Source organism: Rhinoderma darwinii, chromosome 6, assembly GCF_050947455.1.
Source record: "Rhinoderma darwinii isolate aRhiDar2 chromosome 6, aRhiDar2.hap1, whole genome shotgun sequence".
NCBI lineage: Eukaryota > Metazoa > Chordata > Amphibia > Anura > Rhinodermatidae > Rhinoderma > Rhinoderma darwinii.
In genome coordinates, this window is record NC_134692.1 from 21,494,316 (window position 1) to 21,506,723 (window position 12,408).

General features: G+C 38.9%; 1 protein-coding gene across 1 annotated transcript in view; it reads right to left on the reverse strand.

Moving 5' to 3' along the window:
* NEB (nebulin) overlaps positions 1–12,408 on the reverse strand; it is a 156,666-nt gene that overhangs the window by 116,934 nt on the left and 27,324 nt on the right. Inside the window, exons 9-23 of the mRNA XM_075831032.1 lie at positions 12,093–12,197; positions 11,892–11,999; positions 11,098–11,214; positions 10,692–10,793; positions 9,486–9,593; positions 9,297–9,401; positions 8,246–8,344; positions 4,574–4,678; positions 4,140–4,247; positions 2,829–2,942; positions 2,126–2,323; positions 1,870–1,977; positions 717–815; positions 493–597; positions 298–405 (exon numbers count right to left, since the gene is read on the reverse strand). Of these exons, the coding sequence (XP_075687147.1) occupies positions 298–405; positions 493–597; positions 717–815; positions 1,870–1,977; positions 2,126–2,323; positions 2,829–2,942; positions 4,140–4,247; positions 4,574–4,678; positions 8,246–8,344; positions 9,297–9,401; positions 9,486–9,593; positions 10,692–10,793; positions 11,098–11,214; positions 11,892–11,999; positions 12,093–12,197 (1,689 nt within the window). The remainder of the gene's footprint in view (positions 1–297; positions 406–492; positions 598–716; positions 816–1,869; positions 1,978–2,125; positions 2,324–2,828; positions 2,943–4,139; positions 4,248–4,573; positions 4,679–8,245; positions 8,345–9,296; positions 9,402–9,485; positions 9,594–10,691; positions 10,794–11,097; positions 11,215–11,891; positions 12,000–12,092; positions 12,198–12,408) is intronic.

The window sequence follows — 12,408 nt, forward strand, 5'->3', positions numbered from 1 at the left end:
ACCCAAAGGGGAAGCAGAAGAATTTTCCTGCCGTACTTGTAGGAGTGGTGGTAGGTATATAGCATTATACTTTTTTTGAGAAGAATGTAGAGGTTGTTTTTGTTCCCTTACCATCCGTAGGATAGTCAGTAAAGACCTGTTGTAAAAAACCCAAAATCTTCTTACTCATGGTCTTAATTTGTAGAGTAAAGATAGATATTGAGGCAATTGCTCTCTGCTTATCTGGCCAGTGATTCATTGACTGAACCATTTTGATGCGAAAAAAAACAACCCCAAAAAAATCCCAAGAGCACTTACGTCACTGGCTGCCTTGCTTGCAGCTTTAGCAGCCCTTATTGAGATGGCATCAATTTTGAGGTCATATCCTTTAGTCTTTAAATCTTCTAATCCTTGTTTGTAGCAATTCTGAAAGTAGTAAAAAAATATATACTTATTGTAAAACTGAAGGTTCAAAAGACTGGATCTAGGGAGTATAGAAGCTGAGGTCCTTACATTACTGAGATTATAAGCATTCACTCTGGCTTGTAAAAGTTCTGGAACATCAGCAGGTAAGGAGTACTTGTGAATGATCTTCTCACCTTCTGCTTTATAAAGAATCTACAAAAAGAGGGGGGGGGGATATGGTCTGTCAAAGAAATGTAAAAAATCTATTTTTTTACAATGTTAAATGTTTTATCTAGAGCCTTCAATGAACACAATGAATAGGAGATACTTACATCACTCCTCTGTTTCTGGTTGATTTTAGCTTGAACCAGAACAGGGTCATCTTCTATAGAAGTGAACTTAATAGTGTCTGGATGCTGGCGATATTTTCTCTGGAAAAATAATCAGAATATTGGTAAATATAGTAATCCAGATTATGATATTGGAGATACAATATATATTATGCATGGAACTTTATCCCTGCCCTGTTCTCTGCAATGGCGGAGCCTCCCTGCCCTGTACTCTTCATGGGTGGATTTTCCCTGCCCTGTTATCTTCATAGGTGGGGCCTCCATGCCCTGTACTCTTCATGGGTGGGGCCTCCATGCCCTTTACTCTTCATGGGTGGATCCTCCCTGCCCTGTTCTCTTTATAGGTAGGGCCTCGATACCCTTCACTCTTCATGGGTGGAGCCTCTCTGTTTACTGCCATGCCCTTATGGGAATTACGGTCTGTGACCACAACAAGATCTGTTAGTAGACTAGACTCTGTGGTCACGAAGGGCAGGAAGTGACGTAATTTGATTGACAGATGCAAACAGTAGAAACTCTTTTAAAGCAGAAAGGGGTATCCCAGAGAAACATCATTGTAATGATGTTCCATGACACGTTTGATATTTTACACAAATCACATGATGTTTTGTTACTGAACTTAGACTGAAGCTTGATTGGATGGTATCATATTCTTAGGTTGTAACAGATGCTGGTGTAGATCTGAACTATGCAGTACTGGCCAACAATATAGCAAGATGTGAGGAGAACTGGTTCTCAATAGGGTTTTGCTTGCCATGGAACAATATGGATACATATATATATATATATATATATATATATATATATATATGTGTGTGTGTATATATATTGTGTAATTAAACATTATATAATAAAGAACTGGAATTTTTTTCAGTTGCACTATGCATGAATGTATTATGAAGGGCCAAAATACCAAGGCCAGATATGACATTACACTATGGTCCCATACGCAAGGTGTATGACTTCCATGTATGATAGTGACCAAAGCATCAATATACCTTCAGATATACAATCAAATAGGACATTGATTTTATTCTATATTAAGTATAGCTATTTATAAAGATGAATATAGTATGATGGTCTTGATCGGAATATGTCTGAGAATGGACTGATCACTGAACTATAACATAATTACCTCATCAAGTATCTGTGAAGCTTTCTTGGCCTTTTCTACATCCATGGATCCATAGGGTATCCATCCACAACCTTTTACCCAGCTGTTAAAGTCTGATTTATAATCAATCTAGAAGACAAAAAGGTGCATGATATGAGACATGTAATAAATAGTCGGTATCCGGAGATCTACAATCATATTAAACAAGGTTTTTAAGATATTATACAAGACCTCCAAATTGGAGTACCATGGTAATAAGCAGATTAAGGTAACTCACGTCACTCTGAATAGTGTAAGCCTTCTTGGCTGATGATAGACTGACACAGTCAGGAGGGTAGAAATAAGAATGGATTGGATGCTTATAGTCAAGATTGCTGGCAATAGCCTGAGATTTCTTTGCCAACTGAACTGAGATCATATCCAGGGGTGCCGAGTATTTGGTCTTTGTTTTTTCATAGTCCTTTTTGTATTCAATCTAGAATGAAAAACATGAAAAAATGAATTTGTAACATAACGGGTTAAATCTGAAGGCAACATAGTGTTATATACTCAGATATCTGTGTCTTGTACTGGGTTGTCCTATATAGCACTAGACATGGGAAAACATACCATAGCGGTAGCCCATGCAGTCTCTATGAGGCGAAGGTTTCCCATTCCACATAGGTAGTATGAACTATGGGGGTCTCCTTTTCCACAGGAAATACAGCTTTAGCAAATAACAGGGGATTGGGAGGGTGAACAAGTGCTGGGCTCTCCTTCTTGGAGTTGGTTGTAGTTTGAACCATGGGGTCCGCTTAGATCTTTGCTATGAGGTGCCCCCCCGTCTCCTCTATGTATAACACAGGCACTATATCATGTTGTGATTTTGTAGCTATGTTAACTATAGTGGGGGAAGAGGGTCTAGTCACAACTGGGGCCCGGTGCCCGATGATTGGCACAATGTCCTCTCAGCCAGGTAAGAACACAGCATTTGGACTTACATCACTTTGATTATGCGCCACTTTCACGGAGTGTAACATCTTGGGGTCATCTTGGATACTAAGAGCTCCCACCATCTTCCCTCTGTTCAGCTCATAATCTTTCTTATATTGCACCTGCAAATAAAGGAAACACATTGCGAAGGAAATGTAAGAACCAGTAAATATCCAAATGTCCTACAGAATAAAGGCTCCAATGTAGTAACACAAAAGTACAAACACATCATTAATAACTAAATAAAAAATAGCAAAATGGTTCCGAATAGAATTTTATACTGCTGAGTGTATAGATAAATGCAATTGTTGCCCATAATTCAAGACATTTTGTGACAGAAGATGCCTAAAAAAAATAATAACCATTTATGACCTACAAGAGTCTGCCCCTTTTTTAAATTTTAACTTCATCTTTTTGGTCCAGCTCCAATACTCAGGTCATTTGAAAATATAGAAATGGTAAATAATAAAGTGCATTTTAGTCCTAAAAATAGTTTGTGCACAAAGTATTTATTTGTCAGAACAGCAGTATGTGCTGCAGAGCTGTTCTTCCTACTATAACTGAGGTCAGGAAGTTGCAAATATAATCAACCATTTTGTACTTCATTTAGTTAGAGGCATTGTAAGAGATTAGAGAAAAAGGTTTTTGTTTTTTTTTTGTTTTTTTTTTACAGAAACAGCGCCATTCTTGTCCATGGGCTGTGTCTGGTATGGCAGCTCATCCCCATTTAAGTTAAAGGGCTTGTGCTGCAATACCAGAAACAACCCATGACAAGGGTGGCACTGTTGCTGGAAAAAGAGAACACATTTTTCCTAATCTCATACAAACTCTTAAAGTCTTCAGGTCACCTGCATAAACGTATACGCAAATACTACCTCCCTGGTCTCGTTTCTTCTCCATTTTTGATCATTTTGTGCATCTTATTTCCAAAACTATCATCATCTATGTCTTCTTTTTCAGCTTAGATTAATACACAAGGGGAAGGCACTCCTATACTGAAGTAGGAAAACCCCAATATGAAAGGACTTGGGCGCACTGGGAGTTAGATACAAAAACGTCTTTCTCTTGGCAAACCCATTCAGCCCTGATGGATCTGGTTTACTTTGATGGGGTCCGTCAGATTTCCGTAGGGTTATGAGATTTTGTACAGCAAGGATAGCGCTGTAGACTGCAGTATTCTTGATAAAAAATAACATGACCCCTAATAGAAACCTAAAAATGCCAGCGAGAACAAAGACTTAACATTCTACAATTCTCTACAAGACTTAGCACCCTACAATAAAACACATCAATCACAAAAATGCCGTCACGTTACTCACATCACTGGCTTTCTTACGATTTGCTTTTGCCGCTACTAAAGGAATAGCATCAATTTTGATTTCAAATTTCTTTGCCTTGGACTTATCCCAGTCATATTTGTACCATTTCTGCAAAGTAAAAATTTGTTTTTAAAAAAATGCAATATATGGAACGTCGTACCTATTATGTATCTCAATAAATAAAGACGTTGGGCCTTATTTTTTTGCCTCGTTGCCCATGTCAACCGATCATAGTGAAACTGTATTGGCGGTGTACTCGATTTGCAGCATTGTTTGTCATGACCATCGGCGAATGGATACATTGGCAAACTTTTTGAAAAGGAATTGTTGAATTTGTAATTCATGAATTTAGTGACTGGGTTGTGCTGAGGCATTTACAAAAGCGACGGTATTTACCTCCATTATTACATAGGAATGAATAGGAATTGACTTACATCGCTGAGGTTATATGCATTCAATCTGGACTGGAGGATAAAAGGTGAATCTGAAGGAATAGAACACTTGAATTTATCCTGTTCATGTTTTGCTTTATAATTGAGCTGAAATGAATGAAAAAAAAAAAATCATTATTAAATTCAATACTTCAGCGTGCCATTTGCAAAACACAAATACATTATGAGAGAGAACTTGCTTATTATCCCACTGAGAACTATCTACCATCACTGAAGTTTTGACAGTATTGGCTTAAAACTCCAAAAATTTGATTGTTGTTCCAGAACATTGGGATATTATCCGAAAATCCTGGCTCATTATCCCAGGAAATGTGCTTTATATCCCTGAACACTGATGTATTATCTGACAGCACTGGCTTCTTATCTCAGAACGCTGAGATTTAATTAACCAATTACTTAACAAATTCATGTATTTAGTTAGTTGGGTTTAGAATTTTCTGATAGCTAAATTATGTCTAAGGCTCTGTTCACACCTCATCCGGGCTGGGATGTGGGGTAGGCAGAATATGCAGTCGCCCCAGGGCCCTACTGAAGGGGGGGGGGGCACAATTGATGGATTTAAGAAAAAAAAGCCCTGCCATTTCTTTTTACAGCCTTCTATATTAGACATTGCCTGCCATTTGATATTAAACAATAAATGTCATTCTATATTAGACAGCGGCTGTCGCTCCATGATAGACACTAGCTGTTATTCTATATTAGAAATCGGCGGTTACTCTATATTATTTACTGGCTGTTATTCGATATTAGACACTGCCTACCATTCTATATTATATACTGGCTGTTATTCTATATTAGACACCAGCTGCCATTTTATATTAGACACTGCCTGTCATTTGATATTAAACAATAGATGTCATTCTATATTAGAAATCGGTTACCATTCTATACTAGACACTGGCTGTAACTCTATATTTGATACTGGCTGTTATTCTATATTAGACACCGGCTGTCATTCCATGATAGACACTCGCTGTTATTCTATATTAGACACTACCTGCCATTTGATATTAAACAATGGATGTCATTCTATATTAGACACTGCCCCCCATTGTAGATTAGACACTGGCTGCCATTCTATATTAGACACTGCCATTCATTGTAGATTAGACACTGGCTGCCATTCTATATTAGACACTGCCCCCCATTGTAGATTAGACACTGGCTGCCATTCTATATTAGACACTGCCATTCATTGTATATTAGACACTGGCTGCCATTCTATATTAGACACTGCCCCCCATTGTATATTAGACACTGGCTGCCATTCTATATTAGACACTGCCCCCCATTGTAGATTAGACACTGGCTGCCATTCTATATTAGACACTGCCATTCATTGTATATTAGACACTGGCTGCCATTCTATATTAGACACTGCCCCCCATTGTAGATTAGACACTGGCTGCCATTCTATATTAGACACTGCCCCCCATTGTAGATTAGACACTGGCTGCCATTCTATATTAGACACTGCCCCCCATTGTAGATTAGACACTGGCTGCCATTCTATATTAGAGACTGCCATTCATTGTATATTAGACACTGGCTGCCATTCTATATTAGACACTGCCCCCCATTGTAGATTAGACACTGGCTGCCATTCTATATTAGACACTGCCTCCCATTGTAGATTAGACACTGGCTGCCATTCTATATTAGACACTGCCATTCATTGTATATTAGACACTGGCTGCCATTCTATATTAGACACTGCCCCCCATTGTATATTAGACACTGGCTGCCATTCTATATTAGACACTGCCCCCCATTGTAGATTAGACACTGGCTGCAATTCTATATTAGACACTGCCATTCATTGTATGTTAGACACTGGCTGCCATTCTATATTAGACACTGCCCCCCATTGTAGATTAGACACTGGCTGCCATTCTATATTTGACACTGCCATTCATTGTATATTAGACACTGGCTGCCATTCTATATTAGACACTGCCCCCCATTGTAGATTAGACACTGGCTGCCATTCTATATTAGACACTGCCCCCCATTGTAGATTAGACACTGGCTGCCATTCTATATTAGACACTGCCATTCATTGTATATTAGACACTGGCTGCCATTCTATATTAGACACTGCCCCCCATTGTAGATTAGACACTGGCTGCCATTCTATATTAGACACTGCCATTCATTGTATATTAGACACTGGCTGCCATTCTATATTAGACACTGCCCCCCATTGTATATTAGACACTGGCTGCCATTCTATATTAGACACTGCCCCCCATTGTATATTAGACACTGGCTGCCATTCTATATTAGACACTGCCCCCCATTGTAGATTAGACACTGGCTGCCATTCTATATTAGACACTGCCATTCATTGTATATTAGACACTGGCTGCCATTCTATATTAGACACTGCCCCCCATTGTAGATTAGACACTGGCTGCCATTCTATATTAGACACTGCCCCCCATTGTAGATTAGACACTGGCTGCCATTCTATATTAGACACTGCCCCCCATTGTAGATTAGACACTGGCTGCCATTCTATATTAGAGACTGCCATTCATTGTATATTAGACACTGGCTGCCATTCTATATTAGACACTGCCCCCCATTGTAGATTAGACACTGGCTGCCATTCTATATTAGACACTGCCTCCCATTGTAGATTAGACACTGGCTGCCATTCTATATTAGACACTGCCATTCATTGTATATTAGACACTGGCTGCCATTCTATATTAGACACTGCCCCCCATTGTATATTAGACACTGGCTGCCATTCTATATTAGACACTGCCCCCCATTGTAGATTAGACACTGGCTGCAATTCTATATTAGACACTGCCATTCATTGTATATTAGACACTGGCTGCCATTCTATATTAGACACTGCCCCCCATTGTAGATTAGACACTGGCTGCCATTCTATATTTGACACTGCCATTCATTGTATATTAGACACTGGCTGCCATTCTATATTAGACACTGCCCCCCATTGTAGATTAGACACTGGCTGCCATTCTATATTAGACACTGCCCCCCATTGTAGATTAGACACTGGCTGCCATTCTATATTAGACACTGCCATTCATTGTATATTAGACACTGGCTGCCATTCTATATTAGACACTGCCCCCCATTGTAGATTAGACACTGGCTGCCATTCTATATTAGACACTGCCATTCATTGTATATTAGACACTGGCTGCCATTCTATATTAGACACTGCCCCCCATTGTAGATTAGACACTGGCTGCCATTCTATATTAGACACTGCCATTCATTGTATATTAGACACTGCCCCCCATTGTAGATTAGACACTGGCTGCCATTCTATATTAGACACTGCCCCCCATTGTAGATTAGACACTGGCTGCCATTCTATATTAGACACTGCCATTCATTGTATATTAGACACTAGCTGCCATTCTATATTAGACACTGCCTCCCATTGTAGATTAGACACTGGCTGCCATTCTATATTAGACACTGCCATTCATTGTATATTAGACACCGGCTGCCATTCCATATTAGACACTGCCTGTCATTTGATAACAAGCAATGGATGTCATTCTATATTAGATACCGGCTGTTATTATATGTTACACACTGGCTGCCATTCTTATTATAATAGATAATATCCAACATTACAAACATACAGTGATGGTCAATACTTACATCACTAAGCTGCTTGGAATTCACCTGGGCTTGGATCTGTACTGGGGAATCAGTCACTTGAGTGAATTTAATTGTATCGGGGTGTTTCTTGTAGACATACTGAAAAAAACAATTGATCAAATTAGAAAGATGAACAGTTAGAGCTGAAGTGTCCTCATGTGCTTTATTACACGACTGAATTCAAGTTTATGCATTTCTCCATAATGTTCATTTGGAATTGTTATGCGATCAGTCTCACATAGAGATAAGTGTGAAAACTAATATCCACGGAAGCCACAAGAATACAGTCAAAAACTTTTTGTAAATGTATTCATTCACTAATTTGCTCAAATCCAATCATAATTGGGTTTTATCTAAAGTTTAGGTTCGGGTTATAAGATATAAGGATTTGAATATCATTAGAAAAAAGGGGTTTGCTTTGAAACAGCGCCACTCTAGTCCATAGGTGTGTTTGGTATTGCAGCATATGGACGAGAGCGGCAGTGTTTCTGGAGGGAGCAGATCAGTTTTTCTATTCTTATACAACCCCTATTACTGTAGGTTGAGGAACTGATGGCATCCTCCAATGTAAAAATAAATTTCACAAAATATATAGGGGGGAGTAAGAGGGCAAATGTTCATTCCCTCTTTCGATGGTCATATACAAGTCCCGCAATTTGGCAACTCTATTTTGAATCTGAACTTTATTATGTGTCACCAACTTCCAATCAAACTCAAAAAAGCAAGAAATTCTTCATTGGTCAGCTTCTAGCAGAAAGCGCTATTTCCACAGTACCCTTCCCTCCCATTTACTCAACCAAAGGGGCAACTTGAAGCTCCTGTGTCCTTATGAAAATGTGTAACAGGGCCCCCAACTATTATGTATCATATATAGTACTGGTCCCCTCCTAGGAATCTTTTGGCCCCCTGAAGCTCCAGGGCCCAAGTGCGACCGCAACCACTGTAACCCCCATAGTTATGCCCTTGCCCCCAACCATACGCCAGACAGGATGCAAAATATACATTATACACAGATTTCAAAAATGAGTAGGGTCTCCTTTGGAAGACTTACATCTTTACACTGCTGTAACTTCTTGCCAGCTTCGTATTCGGGGGTAAGAGTCTGGGGGAAGTAACAATTGGTCTTGTCTTCTTCATAGTCAGCTTTGTAATTTTTCTAAAACAAAAAGAAAATGGTAAAAATGTTTTGGGCTTGTGTCTCATAATGTCAAATTTCTCGCTTAGTTCTAAGTACACTTACTTCACTTAATAAGTTGGAGACTTTGGCGCAATGAAGCATGTATGGATTCTCGTAGCTGCCAATGTAATGTCCCTGCACATTCTTCTGATAGTGATCCTTATATTTCAGCTGAAATATAGAACGAAGGAGATATATAAAATAGTGAAAGGCAAAAGAAGAAAGGATTTAATGTATATAGAGGTAACATCGCTTTAAGATGGCCATAATACTGACGCATTTTGAAATCCATATTATGGCTTCAAGACCCCCCATTTCTACGGAACCAAACAGGTCACCATGGAACCCTAAGGTGATCTCATTTTGGTTCCGTAGAACCATGCGGAATACACACACTAAATTGCTGCCATATTACAGCAGTCTGCAAGCCGTCTTACTTGTGTCCTTTTATATGTTTATGTCTATTTTATTTTCTCATTTCTATCCATTTTGTATTTCCTGACTTATGCAAAATTTTCTACCCAATAATGTAGCTGCACAGAAAATGGTATTCTATATAGTCACACTGAAATGCTGAAAATATAAATTATATTAACCCTTTATAAATTATCAAAGACAGCATTAGGACTGGTGCCCCGTACAATGTTTCCTACTGACACCCTCCCCCTTACGGTCAGTTCACAAAGAGTTTTTTTTGCACTGATTTTGATGCGGAAATTGCTCCACATTCATTTCGATGGGACGCAGAGGCATTTTTGTTCCCGGGCGGCTTTTGGCCTTTTTTCGTGGAGCGGTTTCCGCCTCTGACCTCCCATTGAAGTCAATGGGAGGCAGGAAAAACCTGCAGCGCTCGTTTCTAAGCACTTGTTTTCAGCATTTTTTGCATCGTTCACACAGAGTTTTCTGCCTGTTTAAAAACTCTGTGTGAACTAGGTCTTATAGTGTAACATGTAGTGCCCAAATAACACAATCATACAGGGTATAAATACAATACAGTGCCTGATTACCACCACCATATCCATATAATGCCCAAATAATATTGCTGGAAGGTGCCAAAATAACATTGCCAGACAGTTGTCTTACCCAATAAATAAATTAGGAAATGTAGCTGCATACCATACAGCTGACACTCCATCAGTTCATGTACTGAGCATGGGATTGCGGGTGCAAGCCCCAAGTTCCCAGGACAGCAGGGGCTCAGGGCCTATGTTGCCCCTTTCAGTAGTGACAGGTGAAGTGCCCTGAAGGCCAGCCCTGATTAGTACTCACATCACTGTAGTTCTTTAGGACATTATCAAGCCGAAATTTGGGGGTATCGCAGTAGTTAATACTAGTTCCTCTTGCTTTTTCATAAGACTCCTTATATAATTTCTAAAAGAAACAAAAATAATGTGTTGAGAGAAATTGATAGGTAGACAGACAGATAGATCGACGGATGAAGATAGATAGATAGATAGATAGATAGATAGATAGATAGATAGATAGATAGATAGATAGATAGATAGATAGATAGATAGATAGATAGATAGATAGATAGATAGATAGATACATAGATAGATAGATAGATAGATAGATAGATACATAGATAGATAGATAGATAGATAGATAGATAGATAGATAGATAGATAGATAGATAGATAGATTACATACATCTCTTTTTCATGCTTATACTTACATCGCTCAGGGAGTTTCCAGCTTTTCTGAGTTGCCGCAGTAATGGGTTCTCTGTGGCGGGAAGAGTGTGGTAAGCTGTGGGTCCTTTGGCTTTCTCATAATCTGCTTTGTATTTCACCTATAAAAATAATGTGGATAAAGGATTTTTTTTCTCATAAACAGACGTGTTCCCAGCATCCAATTTGTGGCTTTATTGCTGTTGCATTGAAGGACTACACTAGTTTAGTTTTCTCAATATCCACCTTAGCTACTTACCTGAGAATCCTTCATTGTCTGTCCCTGGATATTTGCTCTCTTATTTTACCTCTACATATGATATACAATGAGAATCAACCACCCATTGAGATATTAGAAGTGACCCTGAATCGTCATGAGGTCTCTGGTCTTGTTCCTATTTGAGCTCATTCCCACGGGCACAGCGAGATGCAGCACAACTTTTTTCCAGTCTGTACCATGATTTCTACAAATGTATGAAGAGTTCTACCATAATGAAGCCCAAGTTTATAGAACAACATGGCAGGACTTGCCCAGTAAAAATGTAGAATGGACAGAGGTTTTTCCCTTTTTTCCCAGGTTTCCCCTATTCCAAGGGCCATCATGTAGGGAAAGAAGTAGTCCAGGAGACTAAAATCCTGACCCCATATGTGGTAGACGGACTCTACAGTATATGTGTCTGGGTTTCTGCGATACATACTGTATATTGCCCTTGGTGAACGAGCTCCATTGATTTCTAATATCATTCTATGGTGGATATATAGGAACGTATGTCGATTGAGTCTTCCTTTGCTTTCTTACCGTGCTAGCGTTTATCCTGGCTTTCTTATTCATCTTATACTCCGGAGTTTCTGTCTGCATGAAGTAGATTTGGTCTTTAGAGTTCTCAAAGTCTTGCTGATATTTCCTCTGTCGGAAAAAAAAAAAAAAAAAGGCTTTTATAAGGGTTCACTTTGTTTTTAATGTTATTACATTAGATGTATTATTACATATTCTACTCACATCACTCAGATTGTCGGAATTCATTCTTGCAACTGCAATTTCATAGCAAGGAGTCTGACTCCATTTGCCTTTAACTTTCTTCTCATAATCCTCATGGTATTTTATCTGTCCGGTAAGAAACAAAAGTATGTCAGAACATTGGGGGAAAAAAACTATAAAATGAGGGTAACATGGTATAAGCAATATATCAAACAAAGGTATATAAAAAAATAGGTGGAAGGGGAAATGGTTATAAGGTATTCCACTACCCACAAAAAACATCTTTATTGGTGGAATATTGTAAAGATCGATGGTGGTGGTGGCCTCCATGTCAGAG